At 49.8% G+C, this 23,990-nt stretch overlaps 2 protein-coding genes across 3 annotated transcripts in view; both read right to left on the reverse strand.

Moving 5' to 3' along the window:
- Positions 1 to 23,990, reverse strand: part of CR1 (complement C3b/C4b receptor 1 (Knops blood group)) — a 78,011-nt gene that overhangs the window by 28,748 nt on the left and 25,273 nt on the right. Inside the window, exons 26-45 of the mRNA XM_071578424.1 lie at positions 12,921 to 12,978; positions 12,593 to 12,794; positions 12,305 to 12,490; positions 11,578 to 11,674; positions 11,071 to 11,153; positions 10,177 to 10,368; positions 9,476 to 9,658; positions 8,794 to 8,982; positions 8,563 to 8,662; positions 8,159 to 8,241; positions 7,476 to 7,496; positions 4,892 to 4,902; positions 4,239 to 4,386; positions 2,965 to 3,147; positions 2,238 to 2,420; positions 1,888 to 2,067; positions 1,555 to 1,737; positions 903 to 1,085; positions 545 to 724; positions 217 to 399 (exon numbers count right to left, since the gene is read on the reverse strand). Coding sequence (XP_071434525.1) covers positions 217 to 399; positions 545 to 724; positions 903 to 1,085; positions 1,555 to 1,737; positions 1,888 to 2,067; positions 2,238 to 2,420; positions 2,965 to 3,147; positions 4,239 to 4,386; positions 4,892 to 4,902; positions 7,476 to 7,496; positions 8,159 to 8,241; positions 8,563 to 8,662; positions 8,794 to 8,982; positions 9,476 to 9,658; positions 10,177 to 10,368; positions 11,071 to 11,153; positions 11,578 to 11,674; positions 12,305 to 12,490; positions 12,593 to 12,794; positions 12,921 to 12,978 — 2,828 coding nt within the window. The remainder of the gene's footprint in view (positions 1 to 216; positions 400 to 544; positions 725 to 902; positions 1,086 to 1,554; positions 1,738 to 1,887; positions 2,068 to 2,237; positions 2,421 to 2,964; positions 3,148 to 4,238; positions 4,387 to 4,891; positions 4,903 to 7,475; positions 7,497 to 8,158; positions 8,242 to 8,562; positions 8,663 to 8,793; positions 8,983 to 9,475; positions 9,659 to 10,176; positions 10,369 to 11,070; positions 11,154 to 11,577; positions 11,675 to 12,304; positions 12,491 to 12,592; positions 12,795 to 12,920; positions 12,979 to 23,990) is intronic.
- On the reverse strand, positions 14,732 to 23,959 carry LOC139683404 (complement decay-accelerating factor-like). 2 transcript variants are annotated; one of them, XM_071578505.1, is made up of 15 exons: positions 23,842 to 23,959; positions 22,017 to 22,208; positions 20,879 to 21,070; positions 20,574 to 20,670; positions 20,342 to 20,427; positions 19,369 to 19,563; positions 18,744 to 18,803; positions 18,622 to 18,648; positions 17,939 to 18,002; positions 17,675 to 17,770; positions 17,261 to 17,452; positions 16,912 to 17,007; positions 16,320 to 16,415; positions 15,291 to 15,502; positions 14,732 to 15,173 (listed from the first exon to the last, which is right to left on the reverse strand). In XM_071578505.1, the coding sequence occupies exons 1-15, from the start codon at positions 23,909 to 23,911 to the stop codon at positions 15,169 to 15,171; spliced, it is 1,680 nt and encodes a 559-aa protein (XP_071434606.1). In that variant the 5' UTR covers positions 23,912 to 23,959; the 3' UTR covers positions 14,732 to 15,168. The 2 variants fall into 2 exon arrangements, with proteins under 2 accessions (XP_071434606.1, XP_071434605.1); XM_071578504.1 differs by having other exon boundaries at positions 16,320 to 16,418.

A 23,990-nucleotide genomic window follows, 5' to 3' on the forward strand; every position in this document is an offset into this window, starting at 1 on the left:
GCAAAGAAACACAGGTTGTTAATATTGCAACAGTAAAATCAGTGTGACATCTACACAAACCTCCCCAGACCCACATTCACCATTAAAGGACTAGACATTAATTGATGCCAGGCAACACTTCACATGGGATTGACCTTCTTGCAATGGTGAGAGTCCCCCCTGTGCTCAGAGCCACGCTATGGATTTGTCCCCTGAGGGGACAGAGCACAGACACACCTTCACAGCGAGGGCTGGGCTGGCTCCAGTTCCCTGAGGGTCTGCAAAACACAGCAGCATTTCCAACCAGGTAGTAGCCAGGATTGCAGGTGTATCTTACAAACATTCCCATGGTAAAAAATGCTTTGCCCTGGCCGTTGTAATTTCCATTGGGGATCTCTGGAGGCATGGGGCAGGGTCGGACTGCAAGAAGGAGACACAAAGTCTCAGCAAAAGAACAGGGTGCCAGGGGAAGGCAGTTGGTGTGATGTCCATCACAGGTACATCTCTGCCTGCACATTCTGGTCCTGTCTGCAAGGAGCCCTCACCTGTGGGCACCAACACTCACCCCTCTGGCAGATGAGCACTGGTGGATCCCAGGTGCCCCCAGGCTGGCACCGAGTCTCGTAGGTGCCCTCTGCAGCATAACCATCATCACAGTCAAAGTGGAGAGTCTCCCCAGCTTTGTAGGTGCTCTGCAGCCTGTAGATCCTCCCATGCTGCACCGTGGGTACCTCACAATCAATTGCTGTGGGAACATGGGCAGCATCCTTTAATCTTCAGTATTTCAGTGCATGGACCAGATCCTGCACATACAGCTTTGTCTCTTCTCATCACTGCCATAAACCTGCCTGCCCTAATCCTACAGAACATTCTTTCTGCAGCCTTTCTGCCAGCCCACACCCAGCAGTGAATCATCCACCCACCTTCACAGCGGGGCAGGGGCCGGCTCCACTCTCCAGCCTCTGTGCAGGTGATGGACACGTTCCCAACCAGACTGTAGCCTTCCCTGCAGCTGTAGTGCACAGTCACTCCCCGGGAAACCTTGTCCAGGGACTGTCCACTGTGCAGCCCATTGGCAATGCTTGGTGGCCGAGGACACATCACCTCTGGAGAGGGAGAAGAAAAGACCATGGGAGTGTCTGGGAGAGAAAATTCCTGGGAGACAGCTCAGCTGCAACCTCCTGCTTGTCAGAAATGGGGGAAGGTGAAGGGTGAGGGCAGAGGGTTCAAAACCCAGTACTGCCAGCTCTGTCCTGATGGCAGCTTTTGGGTGCCCTGCCTCTCCTCTGACTTTTCTGGATAAAAGGTATTAAGTTAATTCAATAAAATCGAGATGGTCATCTCTAAAATCCATGTTGTACCCCATGCCCTTGCCTGGTCCCCAACACCATCAACATCTGGCTCTCCATGGGCATGCTGGAGCCAGGCTGCCTCTGGAGCACAGGGAGGAGGCTGCTGGCTCTAAATTCATGCATCTAAACTCATTCTTTACATATTATAAAATAATATATGCCATTAAAGGGCAATTTAATCCTTCCTTGAAGGTCTCCTTGGTAGTGTTGAGCACAGACACACCTTCACAGCGAGGCCTGGGCTGGCTCCAGTTTCCTGAGGGTCTGCAAAACACAGCAGCATTTCCAACCAGGTAGTAGCCAGGATTGCAGGTGTATCTTACAAACATTCCCATGGTAAACTCTGCTTTGCCCTGGCTGTTGTAATTTCCATTGGGGATCTCTGGAGGCATGGGGCAGGGTCGGACTGCAAGAAGGAGACACAAAGTCTTAAATCAGCAAGAGAACAGGGTGCCAGGGGAAGGCAGTTGGTGTGATGTCCATCACAGGTACATCTCTGCCTGCACATTCTGGTCCTGTCTGCAAGGAGCCCTCACCTGTGGGCACCAACACTCACCCCTCTGGCAGATGAGCACTGGTGGATCCCAGGTGCCCCCAGGCTGGCACCGAGTCTCGTAGGTGCCCTCTGCAGCATAACCATCATCACAGTCAAAGTGGAGAGTCTCCCCAGCTTTGTAGGTGCTCTGCAGCCTGTAGATCCTCCCATTCTGCACCATGGGTATCTTACAGCCAATTGCTGTGGGAACATGGGCAGCATCCTTTAAACTTCAGTACTTCAGTGCATGGACCAGATCCTGCACACACAGCCCTCTTCTCATCACTGCCATAAGACTGTTGTGTTGCTACAGAACATCCTTTCTGCACCCTTTCTGGCAGCCCACACCCAGCAGTGAATCATCCACCCACCTTCACAGCGGGGCAGGGGCCGGCTCCACTCTCCAGCCTCTGTGCAGGTGATGGACACATTCCCAACCAGACTGTAGCCTTCCCTGCAGCTGTAATGCACAGTCACTCCCCGGGAAACCTTGTCCAGGGACTGTCCACTGTGCAGCCCATTGGCAATGCTTGGCGGCCGAGGACACATCACCTCTGGAGAGGGAAATAAATCACCCTGTGGGTCAGATGTTTGCCAGTCTGTGTGTTATTAGGACTGCTTAAGAAGTATCAGGGTAATATCCTAAATTCTGCTGTCTTTGTTCTATTTGCTGAAACAAAGTTTTAGCTGAGTAAAGGTGCAGCTGCACCAAGATTACAATCACAGTGTCTGGAAGTAATTACTAGGATTAGTGACTATACTGACAGGAGAACTCACAGGCACATCATGGGATTTGGCAGAAATGGACACAGACATGGAAGCAACAGGAGCAGTGAGAAGTTGTGATTACTTCCCATTCCAGAAGGAAGATAAAAATGTCCCAGGAATCCCCCCAGGGCAGCCATCCCATCGCTGGCTTCAGACCCTGCCAGGAGGTTCCAGCCTCTCTCAGCACAGCAGCTCAGCCCCAGGGTGAACTTCTCCCCATCCCTCTCGGAGTGAGAGGACAGATGCATCCCGCCTTTGCTTTCCCACTGAATTTGAGAGGACACAAGAGGGAGCTTTCCCCGCGGCCAGCAAAGGCGGTGGGACACTTACCCTTCTTGCACACTGGCAGAGGGGGATTCCATCGGGAATCAGCTCCGCAGGTGCTGCTGCGCGAGCCCTGCAAGGTGTACCCCGGGTTGCAGGTGAAGCTGACGGTGTCCCCAGGTCTGTAGTAGTAGCGGGCAGCGGGTGCTCTCATCCCATACCGGATGCGTGGGGGTGGGCATGTGGGACCTGGAGAGGGGAGAGATGTGAAACCTTGTTTACCTGTGGAGCTCTCAGGTATTCCTGTCTCTGGATGGAGCCCATGTAGCCTGTTTTTCCTGAGCAATGGGATGTGGTAGAGGCTGAAGCTCTGAGGTAGAGGTGCGGGTGCCCCTGGGGCTGGCAGACCCCTCCCTGTGTGTCTGGGGCACTCTATGCTTCCTCAACTGGCAAAAATGGGGTGCCCAGGATTTCACATCAACCACCTGGTGAGGTCAAGAGCCCTTCCTGGCCTTTCTACAGGTTTTTTAAAATTATTTTTTCTTTTAAACATAACCCAAGCCTTTGCAGCCACTTGACTCCCAGTCTGCCACTGACCCACCACAGCCAGTTAAGGCAGGAGGGTCAGCCTTGGTCTCTCAAGATGACAGTGACTAATTAACACTAATTGACTAATTGAGGGTACAGGCAGAAGTCTGCTCCATACAGCACCAAAACCCTGCTCAAACCTTACCCGGGCAGCCAGGTGACAGCACTTACGGTTCCAAGATGGGAAGGGGTAAACAAGGCCCCTCTGCAGTGATGGAGCTGAATTTCTGTTTCTCTCCTGCCCCAGCCAAGTTTTTGTGCCCTGTGGGTTTTCTGACTGAACAGCACAGTCCTGTTGGACATTTTATGCTTCTGCCCCATCCCACTACATTTCTGTTGTCACAGCAAGTTCCCAATTGACAGAGCTCAAACCCAACCAATTCTTGGAATGAGCTCCTTGTCTCGCTGATGGAAGATGCTGGACCCCATAACCAGCTTTACTCTGGCAGTTTAGACATGTAGGTCAAGCCCCTTTTCCCAAGAAGCTGGGCAGGTTGTGAAAGACCCTCCACAGCCTCCCACTGCAAGGTTAAAACCCCATTCCCCACTACTCAGTTGTGGCTCTGACACTACCCCAGAGGGTCCTTTTCATTAGCAGAGGAGCTCAGAGGCTCTGTGATGCTCAGGGTGTGGCATGCTGAGATCCACCTGAGACCAGCAGGGAAAAGCAAAAGGATCAGCAAGGAGAGGAGCAGTGGTGAGGAAGAGGAGGGTCATGGGAGGAAGGTCCCAGACCAGCCAGTCTCCCTTACCTCGAGCTGCAGCCGCAGTTGTCAGGAGCAGAGCGGAGCTGCCCAGGAGGCAGAGGGTGAAGGTGAGCACCATGCTCTGGTCTCTGGCACAGACTGGGGCTCCCAGGGGGTAGATATGGACACCCCAGTTCCCCCCACCGCCCTCCAGCTGCGGAAGGAGCCACAGCTGCAGGACTTCCCAGGGAAGTGGGACAGGAACCCGTGGGCTCCCCGGCACAGGCAGGCCCAGGGGAGGCTGCAGGTGCCCCACGCTGCTGCTGCTGGTTTGGAAGGGGAAGATGAGTCCTCAGGACCCTCAGACATCAGTGGAAGAGCAGGCTGTGGGTGCAGGCAGAGGTGCTGTCACTGAACTGTGCCCATGGTCCAGAGCATCCTCTGTTAGAAGAGTAGCCCCAGGTGGTGATGGCACCTGAAGGGACACAGCACAGCTCACCTGCCTGGTGAGGGTATGCAAAGGGCAGAGAAGGGCATTTCCTCCTCCCACACACACAGCACCAGCAGCAGTTGTGGACCAGAATCCTCCTGACCTGACCCTGGCTACTCCAGGGCTCATCCTCTGCCATTGGCTGGAAGAATAAGAACCCCCAGACAGCACTTTTTGGTGAAGAAACAGCCCCAGCCGCCTCCACATCCCCCCACACAGAGCAAATTACACTTCCTGAGCCTAAAACAAGCAGCAAGACACACGTTACTCAAGTCTTTTATCCTTTTATTGACAGAGAGCTTTACCTGTCCAACATTCACATTTCAGAATTGCACTTGGTTATTTACACTCAGATTATAAAGGAAAATTGTGCACAACTCGATTACAAATACAGAAACCCTCTTCAGTGGTAAATTTTAGTGACCACATCAGAAGTTACATCACAGCATTCACAGTTCCTTGCATTTGGGTGTGAGAAGATCATTCCAAGCTGATCTTCAAATCACAGATTTAATAATTTAGAAAAATCACACTGGACTATGGAGTAGGAACAATTCTGTTGAGATCTAAATAACAAAACCAAACACAACCCAGAGGTGCAAGGTTTTAGTTGTGTTTTGCCCATCCAGTCATTCATATATGGCTTATGGTAAGAGATAAATAAAAATAACAGCAATCTGCAAGTGCTTGAAAACAGGATCTCACAGTGCCCCTGTGACAGCTGAACAGGGCAGTGCTCTGCTGGGAACAGAGAACTTTGTGGGTCTATTTGGAACAAGACTGACGTGTTGATGGAAATGGCTATTTGGTTTTCTTTCTTTTTTGTTAGATGGGTGTTCCTGTTAACAGGAAACCACTGGTGAAAATGAAGAAACAAAAAGTCTGTAGTAGACAGGGTTTGTGCACTTCCTGTTCCCAACTGTGCATCATGAGAAGCTCACAGATGGGTGATTTACCTCTGCAGCAGATAAAACCCCAGACCTCAAAATCTTGTTTTACCAGCAGCTAAAAGTCTGAGTGTTTCAGGCTTAACGAGTTTAAATTCCATCACAGTGTTTTTTCCCTTATCAACAGGAAACCTTCCAATATTTGCTTCATTTTATGAGAAGACACCTCTTTAGCTTATTAAGTGATCCTTTAGCCAGGCTGAGTTCACACCAGGAAAGGACACCAGTGCCCCAGCATGGCCTTTCTACCAGCCAAACAAATCCAGAGCATTTTTGCCTGTGCCTTTGGTTCAGACAAGGTGAGTGAGGTCCCACACACCTCCTCCTTCACCTCTGCCTGCCCTCCCACACTGTCCTTAGCACAAAAACAACTAGGTCAGGTCAGACAGGATGAAAAAGTGCACAAAAGGTCTGGGGTTGGTGTCCTGTTCCTCATGGAGGAGCACATTAAGGTTCTGGCTTGATTTCCATCTGCACCTCCTTTGAACGAAGCAGCAAAAAGGTTCAGCAGCAACTCTGATGTTTGGTGGCATCTGCCAGGACACCTACAAGTTCTGCATCCAGGCCAGACCCACTGAGCTGGATTCTTCCTGGAGCCTTCATCCCACTGACAGTTTCAGCACTTCAAGAGAAGCTCCAGTGAGTTCAGAGACAGGAGCTGTTTCCATGAGGTACTTGCGGAGAAGCCTCAACCAACACAATACAAAGACAGTGCCAGGGCAGAGACCTTCAGCTGAAGCTTAAAACGACCTTTAGTGCATACAGGAAGGGTCAGAATAGCTGTTCTTTGGAATAAGGCATTGCAAATTTTTCTCTCAGGTAAAATTCAGATTCACCTTGAAGTAACAGCTGCAACTGCACTTTATATGAAGAAAAATATGAATATATGATGAAATGACTCAACATGGCACTTTGTGATATAGTTTAGTTGATGTGATGGTGTTTGGTCAAAGGTTGGACTCGATGACTTTGGAAGTCTTTTCCAGTCTTAATGATTCTGTGACTTTCAGTGCTGTCAGTGCTCACAGGTAATACCCAACTTATACATCCTATTTGTTTCAGGTGATTTGTTTAAGTAGGTATCACTCACATGAAGACATTCACTTTAACCCTCTCAGCAGGGGCAGCAGCTTCCACCTCAGGACACTTCAGAAACCCCTGAGTCTTGATCAGGACCAGGTACAACATGACCTTAGTGGGGCTGAGGAATCCAACATGCAGAGGTACCCAAAGCACAGGGTTTTCTTGAGCTTCCTCTACTGCAGTGTGAAGATCTTTGCCATCTTTGTAACTTAACACAGGGATAGCTGCCCTTGATTTCTGAGCAGCATTCCAGCCAGATGGCAGAGACCTTCCCAGTCCATCCCAGCCCCATGAGCTGCTGTGTCCAACACCACGTGCTGCAGCTGCAGCCAGGGCTGTGAGGGCTTCCCAGGCAGCAGCTGGAGCGTCTGGGCTTTGCCACCCAGGGGCTGCTGGTGCTGCTTCAAGGCCAGTTTCACAGGAGGGAAAAGCAGAGCACTGGGATCAGTATTGAGTCCAACACGTCTACAGGTGCCTTCTCACTGCGCCCACTCCCTAACTTAGATGTTCATAATCAGCATTGCCAGGAGGAGGGGGAAGATTCCTACAAGAGACAAATAAGAAGCTTCAGTTTTCACTCCAAAAATCATTAAATATCTTTTCCCTCCTTGTTCCCCTTTACATTCCCCTCTCCCTTTTTACAGCACGATCCTAAAGCATCAATTATATCAGTATGACCACAGACTGCAGCAAAAGGCTTTTAAGGCCATTACAAGTAGAACACACAGAAGACAGAGACAGGCAGGACCTGGGGACAGGGGTTCAGGAACACACATTACTTACCAACAGCGATCATGTTCGCACCTGGAAAGGAAATGAGACAAAACATGAAACTCTGCACCCACCCAGCACAGTAATTCATAAACTACTCAACATGCAGTGTCTCAAATTGGAGCAAATGAACAAGGAAAACAACACATAGAACGGGGCTCCTGCACAGCCCAGCTCCACAGATACACTAAAAAGAGGCTGCACCAGCAAGGGTGAGGCCATCCTTGCATTCATGAGCTACAGCAGAGCCCTGGACAAAGTCTGTGCCCTTTGTGCCATTGTGCATCACTGAAGTGCCTAATCAGGCTAAAAAAAGAGTTTCAGCCATTTCCAGCTTCACATAACACTGAGTTCATAACACCCAATTTCAGCATTATACCAAACTGAGTGGACAGTTCTAACATCTGATTATCTTCATCTTTCCCTGGTAACTCGAGACAGAAAACTTTCCTCTTGTGACTCGTTTTTTTTTCTCCAGAGTTTCTGCTCTTCCCTTAGTCCTTCCCCTTTTTCAGCATAATTTCTGAATTGTACAGGAATATTTCAGCTAAGGCATCACAGCATGAGATAGGATTGAAATCCTGATTTTTACAGAAGCACAAGTAAGAGCAGCCCAAGCCCACCAGCAAGGCAGCTACACCAGAGTAGTTCCAGCTATTATCTTAAAGGATCTCTGCAGGGTTTTCCCCTCTTACTTGAACAGTATGGAGGTGCTGGGTCCCAGTGAACTCCATTTTCTGATGCCACACATTTAGCAGAAGACTGGATTAGCTCATGCCTAAGGAAAGAGAAGTTTACTGCTTTCCAGAAGACAACCCAGAAAGGTTTTTCCCCACTCTCCATCACCTCATGCAGGCAGGTGATTAACCAGAAGTCATCCTGCTATGAAATGGGGTGTGGCCACATGGAAGTGAAAACACCAGTAAGAGCTGAGTTAGAGCAGTTCACTGCATCACTCAGCACGTGTGTGTCACCACACACTGATCTCCTGAAGACAAAATACACAGTTTCATGGGAGACTTGCACTGGGAAACCAGCTGCCTGTGATCCCTGTCCATGGACCCCTGAGGTGGTCCCTTCTCAGCAGGGATGGACTCACCCAGAATCACAGGTGAAGGTCACAACTGTCTCAAATGGGAAGGGTGGGTTTTTTCCACTCACTTTCCCGTACTGTATTTCGGGAGCAGAACATTGCTGTCCTAGAGGAAAAGAAAGCAGCACAGGAATTACTTCAAACCCGTGGCACGCCCCAAATCTCAGAGTAACACCCCAAGCATGCACAGATCCCTCCCACAGTCAGTCAGGACGGGAGAGGAACAGAGATACTCACGGACACAGAAGTCTGGGTCTGCAGCAGACCAAGTGTCATTATCCTGACAAGTGAGAACAGAGGACTTTCCAGGTGCTGCCTCATAGCCTGGGTTACACTGGTAGTTCAGCTTCGTTCCAAACTTGGAGCTGCCACCCACAGCCGTCGGTAATTTAGCGAAAGGGAAGTGTGGAGGGGCACCACAGAGGACTAAAGGTGGGAGACAAACACAAGGTTGGATACAGAAGATACCCCAGGTGTCTGCAGTAACAACCGTGAACTGCATGCTGTGGGGCACACAACATTTTCACCTGCTTGAAAGGCTGGGATGCAGTTCGTATCCCACAGCAGTGGAAATCAGTTTGCTTAACTGGAAAAAAGATGGAGATTTGGTAAATCTGCCTCCCACCAACCCAACCTGCAGGACCTCCATTTAGCTGAGCTCGAAGCCAAACATCCCCAACAGGTCTGGAAGCTGCTGAACCAAACCTGGCTGGTGTAAAGCCAATTTGTGTCTCTCCTTTCAGTGAACTCTTGGATCATTTGGTGTTCACACTTAACAGCTTCAGGTCTGGGCTGCCATGCTGAGGAGCCAAGGGGGTCTGCCCTCTGCAAGGGCAGAAGGTTGGAAGCTGAGCTGCTCAACAGCTCTTAGACCTACTTCACTGCAGTTGCTCAAGGAAATAAACTTGTTTCTACTCACTTTCATCACATACTGGCAGAGGTGGTGTCCAAGAACTGTTTGCTTCACAGGTAGACAGACTGCTACCGTTCATTCTGTAACCAGAATTACACTCAAAGGACACTGTATCTCTGTATGTGTGCTCAGTGCCAAAGCCAGACAACCTTCTCCCATTCTTCACATCTGGATTTTTACAGCTGACCTCTGGAAGTAAAGATAAGACAATAAGAAACTTTATTACAAGCAAGCCCTGCAGTGACACCAGAAGTGTAACACGAGAAGCTTATTAAGAAAATCATGGAATGATTGAATGACTTGGGTTGGAAGGGACCTTAAAGATCTTGTAGTTCCAACTCCCCACCATGGGCAGGGATGCCACCTACTAGATAAGAATTGCTGCCCTTCCACTTTGAGAGAAGCAGGTCCCTAATGGGGCACAACAACTCAGAGAACAGAGACATCATTAAGAAACTGCACGCGAGTGCCTCGTTTTTCATTTGCAGGAAGCCTTGGGCATGGGCAGGGAGAGGAAGACTCTGCAGGATGAAAAATCCAAGCCCTGCCTCTGACCATGAGCTGGGAACCTACAGCATTAAGCCTCCTGGAAATCCTTTTAGGCTCAAATGAACCTTCTCAACTCTGGCAGCCCATCAGGGAAGTACAGATTGGGAGAGGGATGGGAAACCAAGTGGAAAGAACAGGGAGAGAAAGCAAACATTTACCTTTGCATTCAGGGGCTGGACCACTCCAGGTCCCATTGTGGTTAGGGCCTATTGAACAGTAAATTGTGTCTTCTCCAATAAGAGAAAAACCTTTGTTACAGCTGAAACTTGCAGCCATGCCAAAGGTGAAGTCTGTATTCCCATTGATGAGATGCCCATTCTTGATTTCAGGGGGTGGTGGACAGAGAATAACTGCATGGGAAGGAAACAGTAAGAAAATGAAAGAATATTTCCATTAAATACGAAATACAGGTTTAGCTACTAAAACAAAACAAACAAACAAAACAAAAAACAAACAAACAAAAAAACCAACACAACAAACTACAACCCAAACAAAAAGAAGACAAGAGAGGGAAGCAGCCCAGAACCCACCCTCTCAGCCTAAAGCCTTGAATGTGCCCTTCCATTCTGAATGTTTTCTACAGTTTGGGTTTTTTAAATGGATAAAGGGGAAAACAAAGGCATCTATTTCTAAGAGCTGCCACCACAGACGAGGCCTTCTGGGGGCAGTGACCATGGTCTCTCCAGGCAGTTTGTTCCCCTCACCTACAATGGTGGCATTTCCTACCTTTGTTATGCTGACAAGGATGAGACCAGAATACCTATTATGGCAGCAAACCCAATAAACTATGAGCAGCTGAGTCAGGTCCATCCCACAGTGTGCTAAAAAAGCCCAAATAGCACCATCAAAACTCTTTATCACCTGTTTCCCCTTCAAAAATAAAGATTTGGGATGTGAAGTAGTGTCTGAAGGCATCTCAGTCCCATTAAAGGCTAAAGGAACTTGCATTAGGTGCCAAGAAGAGACAATCCACCTGCCAGTCCCCACACTATCAGATATATTGCAAGAGCTTTGAGGAAGAGATGCACATAAACCAGTTAAGATTTGCTTACTCTCACAAGATGGAATGTTGTCCCAATAAACATCACCATTTTTAAATACACACTCTGCAGATGCTGGCCCAAGAAGGAGGTACCTGAGAAAAGGAAAGGTTGAATCTCTTTGAAAAAAGTGAAAACACCCTTGGGAAACTGAGAAAGTTGTACAGTTTCTCTGGAGCAGCTGAACCCCAGGGTACAATCAGATAGCCCTCCTATGAAAGACCATTTCCTCAACACTTAAAGAAATGCAACATATGATGCAATCGAAGGAAACTGAATACTTGCAAGTGGGTGGATACAAACTCACAGGTCCATGAGCAACATTTCATCTCACCCTGAGTCTGTTCAGCCCCATCTGGGCAGTGGCAGGTCCAAACAGCACCGTGGCTCCCTGCTCTGAACACCTCCCACTGTGCCTGTGCTTGCCAAGGACCAGCTCCCACCTATTCAAAGCCTCTGAGTCTCCCATGGGTGCTCTCACCCCACCCTGACTCACCAGGAACTTGGTCTGACACTTACCCGATGTTACAGCTGAAGGTTATGGTTGCCCCAAACAGCAGATTGGTCTCGACATGAAAGTTGCCATTTGTGATTATTGGTTGCCCACACGACTTTCCTGGAAGGGGCAAGTGCTCAGCATTAGCTTTATTTTGTGGAATGATAAGGAAACACAGGGGACAGTAGGTGTTCAGTGTCATTTCTGACTAATTGACCATTTATCAGGCACCTGACTGCCCTGAGAGCAAGTATTAGCACTTGCAGAAGAGATACAAGATCCACATTATTTTTTGATGAACTCAAATTAGAAGTAACAGCACAGATAAGGCTAAGGGCAAGTTAGAAAAAGCTTAGGTTTATATGCTCACTGAGAAGGGAAACTTGATAAAGAGCCCGTGGGATCAGGGCAGAGGTCTGAGTCCACAGAGAAACAGCATGAAGGGGATGGGGACAGGATGTCACGTGGGGACAACAGACACCCACAGCCTCCTCCACCCTGTCCCTTGTTTCTGCGTAAATATATCACAGCACTAATGCTGTATCAGCAGATGGTAAAGTCAGAATGGCAGAGATCATCTCCCAGAGATTAACATTTCTAAGAAAAGGACCACCCGGGCAGGCACCCGGGGTGGGCACTTGTTTTCCACTGCTCTGAAACAGCGATGGGAGCATCGTTCTGAGCCGCGAAGGGGATTGTGGCGCTGCAGGGGATGTGCCCCCCACCCCAACCCCCGACGGGGGGACCCACCGATGCAGAAGTCGGGCTTCTCCGACCAGGTGGAGTTGGGGAGGCAGGTGACCACGGGCGACTCGTTCCCGTTCCTCACGTACCCCGGGAGGCACTGGTACCGCAGCTGGGTCGCCACGGGGTAGGATTGCTCGGGAGGCTCGGTGAGCTCCGCAAAGGCGAAACTCGGCGGCTCCCCGCAGTGCCCTGCGGGTAGAAAGGTGATGGTGGCGGGGCTCGTCTGAGCCTTTCCTTCCCCACGCGGAGCTCCTGCCCCACGCAGCCCCTGTGCCCCGTGTCCCCGCTCACCACAGGCGCCGGGCAGTGCCAGCAGCAGCGCCAAGAGCCACTGCAGAGCCATGGCCGGAGCTGGGGCTGCTCCCGGTGCCAGATCCCTCCCGGTGCCGGTGCCGGTGCCGATCCCGCAGGGATGCGGAGCGCGGCGCGTTGCGAGGCGGGCGGGGACCGGCTCAGCCACGGATTCCTGGCACGGCTGTGGCACGAAGAGACTCTCTTAGTCCAGCTGTTGAGGGAAACTGGAGCTTTGGCTCCGCTGTGCCCCCGGGCTGAGCAGGGCCCCCACGATGATCAGCAGGTGCAGCGGCTCCTCCGCCGGTTCCAAAGGCAATTCCCTCACCTGTTCCAGCGGCTTCCCCGGCACCGCCCCTTTATAGTTTAAGCGGTAGGAAATGATTCTGCTTAACAAACGAGGAACAACAAACCAGAGGCGTCTGGCGGGGTCAGGGTTTCTTCCCACTCCCCTCGACCTCTCCTGCTCCACCCGGTTCAAGGGAAGGTGCACCGTGCATGACTTACCGTAACCAGCGATGTAAAAACCTGGGAGTGTCTGTGCAGGTTGTTTGTTCTTGGTCATCCTACCTTTGGTCCTCCACTCTCAAGGACAGCCTGAGGTCACTACCACACTGTGTTACAAAACTGTAACACCAGCTGCCTGAACAGTCCACGAACTGTAGGTGTGGTTGCATTCCAAAGAGCCAGCCTGGGTCCCGACTAGCAGGATTTATTGCATTTAACATATTCAATTCCTTGGTCTGCCAGTGATGAACTCATTAACTGCAGAGTAGCTGGATAGAGACCAACAATGTGATTGCAATCCCAAGCCTCATTTCCCGTGTCAAGTCTCGGCATAGCAGAGGGCACGAGGTTTACCAAAAGGCATTTCTTCTGGAGAGGGTGAGGAGGACAAATGTGTTGATCTGTCCCTGAAATTTCGTGTCAAATTCTCCTGTCCCAGCTGGATGCAAAAATAGGTACATTTTATACCTTATTAACCCCTACTGTGCAAAGTGCTGTGGGTGGGACCATGGTCAAAGCTTGTTTTTTGTGGTTGTGTTGTATGGAATATTTCTTGGTAGAAGGTGCACTTGGTTTGTACAAAACATTTTTGAGTATCAAGTGGAAGATGACTGTGCAGCTTCCACCTCAATCCATGTTCTTCCCCAATGCCACAGCAACACAAACCACAAGACCTCCATCAGGTTTCCATGTTTGCACCATTGCATATGGAATTTTGCACTTCCTTCACTGTTTATGCTTCCAGCACTATGTCATCACTTCACTGAGAGATGAGATTGGCCCTCTGTGTCAGCCAGGGGAGGTCTGGGGCACACTGGGGGTACCACCTGGCACTCCTGACCAGCCCCTGCTGCCTCCAGACCCACGTTCAAAGGGATGACCAAGCAGGGATGGGGAGGGACAGCAGCCAGGCCCTGGGACAGCTCACATGCTCAGGTGGCCATTGCCTCTCCCTCTCCTCAGAGCAGGATTGCACCTGGCAGCACAAGCCCATGGAAATGTGCTGTGCCCTGGTTTGATAAGAAATCAAATAGAAGAATCTGGTAACTGTGTGGCGCTTTTGTTCTCCCAGTGGCACTGCCCATTTTCCACCAGGATGCCCATCAATCTAATCTCTTGGCAAACACTGATAAAGCAGAAGGGCAAATGTTACAGCTTCTGCTTTATCAGTGTTTTTTCCCCCTATCAAACCAAAACTAAGAGTGAAAACTACATGTGGGGCACTTACAGGTCAATCCTCTGAACTGGATCCTCTGCAGCTGGAGCTGCAGTCTGTATTTTTGGATAGAGAACATAAAACCAGTGCAGGAGTACTGAGGATCGACTGAGGGAAGGTTCCACCTGGGGAGGAGCACACACCTCCCCTGGCACTGCCCAGGACCTGCCCAGGGTGGGCACGGGCTCTGCTCCAGCAGTGGCACATCATGTCCATCATCACAGTTCCCAGGAAAGGCTGGGCACTGCTATGGATACCAGGGCAACAACAGAGTTATCTGAGCAACAGCAGTCAGAGAACTTGATTACTTCTGGCAAAGAATGAGACTGCAACGTCATTTAAAGCACTCTGTGAGAAGGCTTGATTAGTGAATATGAAATAAACCCCAAACCAGGATACCAGCATTCCTTATTTTATATTCCTTTTATTTACAAAATAGTTTTACTATAAATACTGTAACTGTTGCACTTGTAGTCTAAGTACCAGGAAAGGAACCTCAGTAAAAAAACTAGTTTAAAAAAAATGCAAATTAATCTTTTAAGACTGTGCAAAGAGGGTGTCTACTATTTTTCCAGTAGAAACGTTTACTGAATTTTTAAAGGTTCACTTTAAGAGCTGCAAAAATAGGGTTTTTTTCATACAAAAATAAACAAAAAAGAAGGTACTAAACCAACACGGAGCTGGGTTTGAAGTATGTTTGATTTTCCTGCTCCTTTACCAAGAAATCACTGATGGTGAAGTCAGACCCTTGACTTCAGGTTACCTTATTGCACTAAGAATTCCACCCCTACAGCATCAGGGATTAGTGTTGGAACTCCTCTCCTCGTGCCCCGAGGATGGTGCAGCCAGGGATTTATCCTGCAACGAGGAAACAAGCAGTTGATCAGGGTGGGTCCCTTGGCTTTGGGAGGAAGGACAGGTTTGTGGTGCTTTGGTGCTGAGGGGTGTTTTGGGTGCCCCCATGGCAGTCCCTACCGTCAGGTGTGGGGTGCCGGGGCTGGCACAGGTGTGTGTGGGTTGGCACCCCACAGAGGGGGCACACGTGGCAGCTGGGGGTGTGCTGAGGGACGAGGTGGGCTGGGGTCCCCTCTCCAGCCAGGGGACACACAGGGCTGCTCGACGTGTCGCTGTGGACAAGGGAGAGGTGCAGCTGGTCCATGCAGGGAGAGCAGACGGGGCCCCACGGGCTGTGGGGAGAGACACAGGGGTGAGTCCTGGTGGGATCATGACAAACTGCTCCTCACCAAACCACAAAAGCTGGTCTCCTTAACGATTTCAAAGGTACTGACTTTTTAAACTCAAATAATCAGTGATTTATGAATGCAGAACTGAAGCAGCTTCTTCAGGATTGAGGGTAAAGCAGTCACAGAAGAGCAAGAAATATATGGAAAAAATCCAAACCAAGTGGGGTAAAAAGAAGTTCACACTGACTAAAGCTAAAGCAAGCAGATGCACACGTCAGACCCTGTTTATTTAACCAAGTATTTATTTGAATTTCACATGGAGAAGTGTCAGAAGATAAATAAACAGAGCAAACAGCATTATCTTTCTCACCTGGTTTCTGCTCTGCCCCAACACCATTATCTTGCCCCAAGCAAACTAACCATGCCTAGAGGTGGGAAAAGCACTGGGCAGAGGGTGAAAAGAAGCTGCAGGGCCTCTCACAGCACTCAGGCTCTTTGCTGCTTAACCAAAACCTGAGTTTCAAAGAAAAGAAAACCCCTCCTGAGCAAGGTGAGCACAGCTGAGGAGCACAGGCTGATTCAGAGACACCCGAAGAAACCACTGAAGCATTGACTGAATAAATCCCTCCCCAGTTTCACATCCCTTTGCTTGCCAGCAGGCACCCCATTTCTGTGCTGACACAGAGCTGGAGGCAAGTGGAACCAGCATTCACACACTGTCTTCACAGTTTTATCTTAAGCTGAGGGTTGAACTCTCAGTTTGAGGCCCCTGGTGGCCACTGCTGAGAGGAGCTGCCTGCAGCAGCCCCACCACACTCACCCCTGGTCCTGCTGCTCCCCGGGTGCCACAGCACGGCTGTCCAGCTGACCAACGTGGGCACGGAGCCAGCTCTCACAGATGGGACAGATGTGGTGGCTGCTGTGGAGAAGCACCATTAATTAAGGCTGTGCATTGACTACATGGATGTGCATTCCAGGCCAGGTTGGACAGGATTTGGATCAGCCTGGTCTAGTGGAAGGTGTCCCTGCCCATGGCAGAGAGTGGGAACTGGATGAGCTTTAAGGTCCCTTCTTACCCAAACCATTCTGAGATTCTATGATAAAAACAGATCTACTCTGCTCTGAAGTGATTTTTATCCAAACCCACCATGACATCTGTGTGTTTTAAAGTGAAAGACAGACCTTTTGTGGTCCAGGGGCATTCCAGACCAGGTTGGACAGGATTTTGATCAGCCTGGTCTAGTGGAAGGTGTCCCTGCCCATGGCAGAGGGTGGGAACTGGATGAGCTTTAAGGTCCCTTCCAACCCAAACCATTCTGAGATTCTATGATAAAAACAGATCTACTCTGCTCTGAAGTCATTTTTATCCAATCCCACCATGACATCTGTGTGTTTTAAAGTGAAAGACAGACCTTTTGTGGTCCAGGGGCTGCTCTGCCTTGCTCCACTCTGGACCAGCTTCTCCTGCCCTGTCACTCCTCTGTGCATTCACAGCTTTGGCAGGAGAGCTGAACACAAAGAGAAAGAAAACAACTTGAGTCCCCTCAATGTGTGGCTTTCTGAGAACACCTACTGCCCAGCAGAGCCACCTTTTTCTAAATATCAAATTCTTCCTCCTGCTAAAACTGGACTTAGAGGAACCAAATGGATTCCAACTGCAAAACCTGCTCTGTCCAGGTATAGATGCCTCCTCCTTCTTTCCCCTCATTTTGCTTTCCATGGACCCATGCAAGGGGAGGAAAAGCAAGAGCCTGGTGGTACCTGGTGCCTGCTGGGCCTCGGCTGTCCCCATCCCCAATGCTGAGGACTGAGTAGGTTCGTGCTTTGCCAGGCCGGGTGCTCAGCCAGGACTCGCAGGCGGCACAGCCGCGGCGCGTGGGCTCAGCCTGGGGTGCCAGGGCATCGTGCAGCTGCTTTTCACAGGTAGGACACACGTGGCAACTTGTTGTGTGGCTGTGGACGAGAGAGATGGGGAGGGAAATCCCTCTGGCTGAGCCCAGAGAGCAGCCAGTGAACGCCAAACCCTCCTGTGAAGCAGCTGGTGCCTCTCAGCAAACAGTGGCATTTGAGAGTCAGAAACTGCATGAAGATGTTCTGTACAGGTCACCAGTGAGACCCCTGGGTATAGCCAGGAGAGTGGCACAAGCTTTGGGGCACAGGAATAAGCAAACCTACCAAAAATAGGAAGTCCATGGCATAGGCTGCTTCTTTGGGCTCATCAGTGCACCCCTTCCCTTTGTCTTTTGCTTCTGTAAGTTCATGTTGTAAGAGCTGAAGAAACCGGAAGGAGAAAAATTGTAGAATAAAAAGAAACTTAGCAACATGGAAAGATAGTACTAATCATGGAAATATATACTGAAGGTATAGAGCTTGAAAGGAAATACCCACTTATCCCTAGGGAAAGTTAAGATTTTCAAGGGGCATCTTAGTGTCACTTACTGTTTTTCATTGTCTTTGCATCTCATGATGATCCCAGCGAGAATTCCAAGGACTACTGGGGGGACTAACAAACAAGGGGGGAAAAAAGCAACCCAAAAGTAAGTAAATCTGATCTGCAGTTTAAGTGAAATTCTGCAGTTTGGGCAGGAAAATTCTCTCTGCTGGGGCTGGCTGTCAACCTCACAGCTCCCTCTCAGCCAGATTAATGCAAATCCCTCTGGTGCCTCAGAGGGAGCACAGGAACCACTGCTGAGCCTGGTGCCCTGCTCAGCTTGTCCAGGGAGTGATCCTCATCCTTTTAGGGCTTTTATAGCCAGCTTCCTGTTTCTTTTGTATTTTAAACACACTCAACTCTTGATCTTTTTTCCACACTTCACTCATCTCTCATCTTTCTATGTCTGCCAAGGCCTTTTAAACAACTTTGTCAATTAAAGAGTGATGGGATGTGCAGGTTTTGGTTGGTTTCTTTGGCATCTTTAATTTCATCCTGAATTGATGTAATGTTTTATACTAAGACAGCTGATCCATCCTGATGCTTGCAGTGTTGCTGCATCTCCCAATGGCAGAGAAACCCCTGAATCCTGCCCAGAGACACTCAGGACTGAGGGGAGTGAACTCAGTCAACTCCAGGTATTGAACAGCTTTGGATTAGGAAAATACATTTTCAGTGTTAAGCTACTTACCAATGCAACAAGGGATGAGGATACTTGCTAGGGAAGAAAATAATGAAATGGATGTTAAAATGGAGCCCAAAATGTGGTGCAATTACAGCAATTAACAGGACTTTACATAACTGAGCTCTTACCCAGCCAATAAGGATCCTCTTCTGAGGGTTTGGTTTGGTTTGTCTCTGCTGTAGGGCTAACTGGGGAGAGAAGAAGGAAAAACACTCAAAATGTTATTTTATAGGCTCCTCCATTTATACATAACAAATAATAGTTCAGTGAGAGTAAAGGTTGCATGAGCAGGTGACTTGTGCATCCCAGGCTGCAACAGCAGGAGCTGTGCAGGAGTCACACAGGGACCTCTTGGTGACACTCCAAGCCTTGTGGACAGAGGGGAATCTGCTGTCCCACTCAGCTTTATTGCCTGGGTGTTGTTGGACATGAGAGACAAATCCATTCTGAGGTTCACTCCACCAGCTTTGCACTTACAGATACTTCACACATTGTGAATTAAAATTCTGCCTGTTCCTCTCGAAGGGAAAATGTAAGACCATGTCTGACTGCTCAGTGTTCCTCAGCACAGCCTGGCACCTTGCAAAGCAAATCCTGATGCACACAGATGCTGCTGCCTGGAAACAAACCCTGTGGAATGCCTGTCCAGACGGCAGTCCTTGCCTTTCTGAGAGAAGGGAATTAGCAGTAATTATTGCACAACCAGGAGAAGCTGCTGGAGAAGGAAGGGGGTGCTTATCCAGCAGTGCTCACCCCTGCACTGGGGGGGAGGCCCACTCCAGATGCCATGGACCCCATCCTGGGTTGTGCAGCGGAGAGTTGTGTTGCCCACGAGCTCCAGCCCAGGGTCACACGTGTATGTCGTGACTGAGTCATACAGGAACGTCTCTGTGCTGTTGCCGTCATGCTGCCCGTTGGGAATGGCTGGAGGAGGAGGACAAGGAATGGCTGTGGGAGAAAGAGAAAAGAGTTCAGGAGATGCTCTTCTCTGTGTTAGGAGAGCACGCCAGGCTGAGAGAGCTGGGGGTGTTCAGCCTGGGCAAACCCGAGAGTCCCTTCCAGTACCTAAAGGGGGTTCAAGACAGCAGGAGAGGGACTTTGGACAAGGGCATGCAGTGATTGAAGAAGGGAGAATGGCCTTAAACTGAAGGAGGGAAGGTTTAGATTAGATACACAGAAGAAATTGTTCCCTGTGAGGGTACTGAGGCCCTGGCACAGGTTACCCAGGTAAACTGGATGTCCCATCCCTGGAAGTGTCCAAGGCCAGGCTGGATGGGGTTTGGAGCAACCTGGGCCAGTGGAAGGTTTCCCTTCCCATGGCAGGGCATGGGATGAGATGATCTTTAAGGTGTCTCCCAACCCAAACTATCCTGTGATTCTGTGAGGAGAGGAAAACCCAAGTGTCACACAGAGACTGGCACTGCACCTGTCACAGGGGCTGGAATGGGAGCACTGCCCATCCTCTCACTTATTTTTAGATGCTCCCAGCCTGTCTGTGAGCCCAGGGGCAGCACAGCCTGAGAGGACATGGGGCTGCTTGTTTCTGTCAGCCTTTCACATGCAGAAGGCACCAGTGCTGCTCCTGCTGAGTCCCTGCTTGATCACGGCAGCTCTGCCCCTTGCAGAGGTACTGACCTGACTTCACTGAGGAAAATCAACAAACAATTCATATTTCTGAGTTGGAATATCTGGTATTTCCAGTCAAGTGCTGGCCAACTTCACTTACCCTGACAAGCTGGAATTTTAGTCCAGGCAACGTCGTTTCCCCATAGGCTACAAAAGATGAAAGGTGACTCTCTCTTTAATATGTATCTGCAGGGGGGAAAAGCACATCCCAAAATCAGTTTGTTGTCAAGACAAAGGTGCGGAGGACTCCACATGGGCAGAGCCCCGTGGTCTCAGTTCCCACACCAGTGCCTCTGGCCAGGCAACTGGGATGCAATGGGCTTCATACTCACCCTCGGTCACAAACCACATGTGCTTTTGCGTTGAGCAGATGATCATTTGCAATAACTTTGCCATGTTCTGGACTTGCTGGAATACCACAAGATTTCTCTAAAAAAGAGCAAGATTATCCTTAGGATGCTACAAGGTTAGGGGAAACAACCCCACAGGCTTAGTTTTGATGACAGTGTGGTAAATTCAAACCAGGCAACTGACGGTATTTCAAATTAAATGTCATTAAGAAAAAGCAATTCTAAAATAAAGACGTGGCATTTGGAACACAGCATGGGAGAAAATGAAGTGATGTGGAGATACTCACTCCTACACAGCTCAGGAACTTCTGTCCACGTTAGGTTGTCCAGACAGGTGCTGGTGGGGACCTGCTCTGTGGTATTCTCAAAGCCTGGGCGACAAATGTACCTCACCGTGGTATTTACAGGATAGAAATTCTGCGTCTGATCTTCCTGTGATATTTTAGCAAATGGCACATACGGAGGGCTGGGACAGCTACCTGGCAACAGAGACAACCCAAATGTCAGTTACAAAGCAAAAATAACAATATTTTCTATTCAAATATGTATGAACATAAAGCCAGGTGATAATAAAGAAGCCTCACTAAGAATATGGGTGTCACATATAGTTTCAAGAGGTGGTTGGTAATTTGCGTAATTAAACCAGAAGGGAGCTTACAAGACAGATGGAGAGAGACTGCTAACCAGAGCATGGAGTGACAGGACAAGGGGGAATGGCTTCATACTGACACAGGGAAGGGTTAGATTGGATATAAGAAGAAAGTTCTTTACTATAAGGGTGAGGAGGCCCTGGCACAGGTTGCCCAGAGAAGCTGTGACTGCCCCATTCCTGGAAGTGTCCAAGGCCAGACTGGACGGGGCTTGGAGCAACCTGGGCTGGTGGAAGGTGTCCCTGCCCATGGTAGGGGGGTGGATTGAGATAATCTTCAAGGTCCTTTCCAACCCAAACCATTCTAGGATTCCGTGCGAAGAGATCCCCAGGTATCTATTTAATCAAAACATTTTAGATGTTAAAACCGGCTCTCTTAGAGTCATTCCCAAGCTCAGTGCTTATCTGCATGGCCAGTTCCACCAGGGAACCATTTGAGGTGGGGAAGCATAGTCAGATCTCACCTCAGAGCTTTCCAAATCCCCAAAGCCAAACCTCCCCTTTGGTCACCACTCAACTGTGCCAGTGCTTTGCCTCTCTAGTCCTTCCCCTGTTCCCAGGCTATCCATCTATTTTTATTAACACACAAGTGCCACCACATGGCTCCAACCACCAAAGCAGGGTTAGGAAAAAAGGACAGGAAGAGATTCTCAGCCAAGCCACTTCCGCCTGTGTCACTTTAGATGAGGAAACCTCTGAAACAGCAATTCCCAAAGCACTAAACGTTATCACAAACATCTCCAAGCAACTCCTTTCAGAGAAAGCAAAACACTCACGGCCACAGAACTCCTGGAGATGGGACCACTGGGAGTTTGGGAGGCACTGGATCGTTTCGGAGAGGAAGGGGCGTTTGGTGTAACCCGAAATGCAGCTGTACCTCACCATGGAGCCCACACTGAAGCTTTGCTTGTGCTTTGTGTCCTCTGGGGGCTCTGCGTGGCTGATGTTTGGCAACGGCCCACAGTCCCCTGTGGCAAAATAACCCGGGAGTTAGTGAGGCTTCTGCTGCCTCTGCCTGTTCCCTGGGCAGGGCACACACAGCCCATGGAGCAGAGCACACATGGAGCACACAGAGCATGTGGAACACACTCACACACATATGAAGCACATGCAAACAGAGCACAGGCACCCCCACAGGAAGCACATACATGCACATGGGACACAGGCATGGCTGTGGAGCACACACACCCATGGAGGGTGTGCACACATGCACACACACAGAGCACACACACACAAAGGGCACATACAGAGCACATACACTGACACAGAGCACACACACAGAGCACACACAGAGGGCACATACAGAGCACATACACAGAGGGCACGTACAACCAGAGCACATACACTGACACAGAGTACACACGCAGAGCACACACACACACAGAGGGCACATACAGAGCACATACACTGACACAGAGCACACACACAGAGCACACACAGAGCACACTCACAGAGTGCACGTACAACCAGAGCACTTACACTGACACAGAGCACACACACAGAGCACACACAGAGGGCACATACAGAGCATATACACTGACACAGAGCACACACACAGAGCACACACAGAGGGCACATACAGAGCATATACACTGACACAGAGCACACACACAGAGCACACACAGAGGGCACATACAGAGCACACACACAGAGTGCACGTACAACCAGAGCACTTACACTGACACAGGGTACACACGCAGAGCACACACACACACACACAGAGTGCACATACAGAGCACATACACTGACACAGAGCACACACACACAGTGGGTGCACATACAACCAGAGCACATACACTGACACAGAGCACACACACAGAGCACACACACGCAGAGGACACATATACAGAATGCACGTACAAACAGAGCACTTACACTGACACAGGGTACACACAGAGTGCACATACAGAACACATACACTGACACAGAGCACACACACACATGCCCACAAGGAACACATGGAGCACACAGAACATATGTAGATAGAGCACATACACACACACAGAGCATGTACACCCACATGGAACACACACACACACATGGATAACACATCCACAAGGGACACACACCCAGAACTAGCACATGGAGCACGTACAGGGCATGCACTCCCACATGGAACACACACACACATGGATAACATGCACTTGTACAGATAACACACCCATAAGGGACACACATCCAGGAGGAGCACATAGAGCACGTACACACGTACAGGGCATGCACTCCCACATGGAACACACACACACATGGATAACATGCACTTGTACAGATAACACACCCATAAGGGACACACATCCAGGAGGAGCACATAGAGCACGTACACACGTACAGGGCATGCACTCCCACATGGAACACACACACACATGGATAACATACACTTGTATAGATAACACACCCATAAGGGACACACACACCCACGAGGAGCACACCAAACACATGTACATGGAGCACATACACACATATAGAGAGCACACACCTGCTTGGAACACTCTTACATGGATCACACACTCTCATACGGATAACACATGGAGCACACGGACACGGAGCACACACAGGGTGTCAGGGCTCATCACACACCCCAATCCCTCCCCGAGGGCTCACCCCACGCCGCGGGCAGCAGCACCAGCAGCAGCAGTGGGGCCAGGAGCGAGCGGCAGCGCCCGGAGCCCATCGCGGGTCCCCGAGGGCGGAGAGCGATGGGGAGCGGGGCCACTCCCGGAGCCCACCCCGCACCCCGCCCGGCCACCTCA

The sequence above is a fragment of the Pithys albifrons genome, chromosome 28, assembly GCF_047495875.1.
Source record: "Pithys albifrons albifrons isolate INPA30051 chromosome 28, PitAlb_v1, whole genome shotgun sequence".
NCBI lineage: Eukaryota > Metazoa > Chordata > Aves > Passeriformes > Thamnophilidae > Pithys > Pithys albifrons.

Excerpts from the sequence above, each read along its gene's own strand:
- LOC139683404 (XM_071578504.1), bottom strand. The coding sequence starts at position 23,911 with ATGGGCTCCGGGCGCTGCCGCTCGCTCCTGGCCCCACTGCTGCTGCTG. Across the intron at positions 16,419-16,911 it reads CAGCCCCTGGACCACAAAAG|CAGCCACCACATCTGTCCCA; the intron begins GTCTGTCTTTCA and ends GCTTCTCCACAG. Across the intron at positions 15,503-16,319 it reads GGGGAGCAGCAGGACCAGGG|CCCGTGGGGCCCCGTCTGCT; the intron begins GTGAGTGTGGTG and ends CTCTCCCCACAG.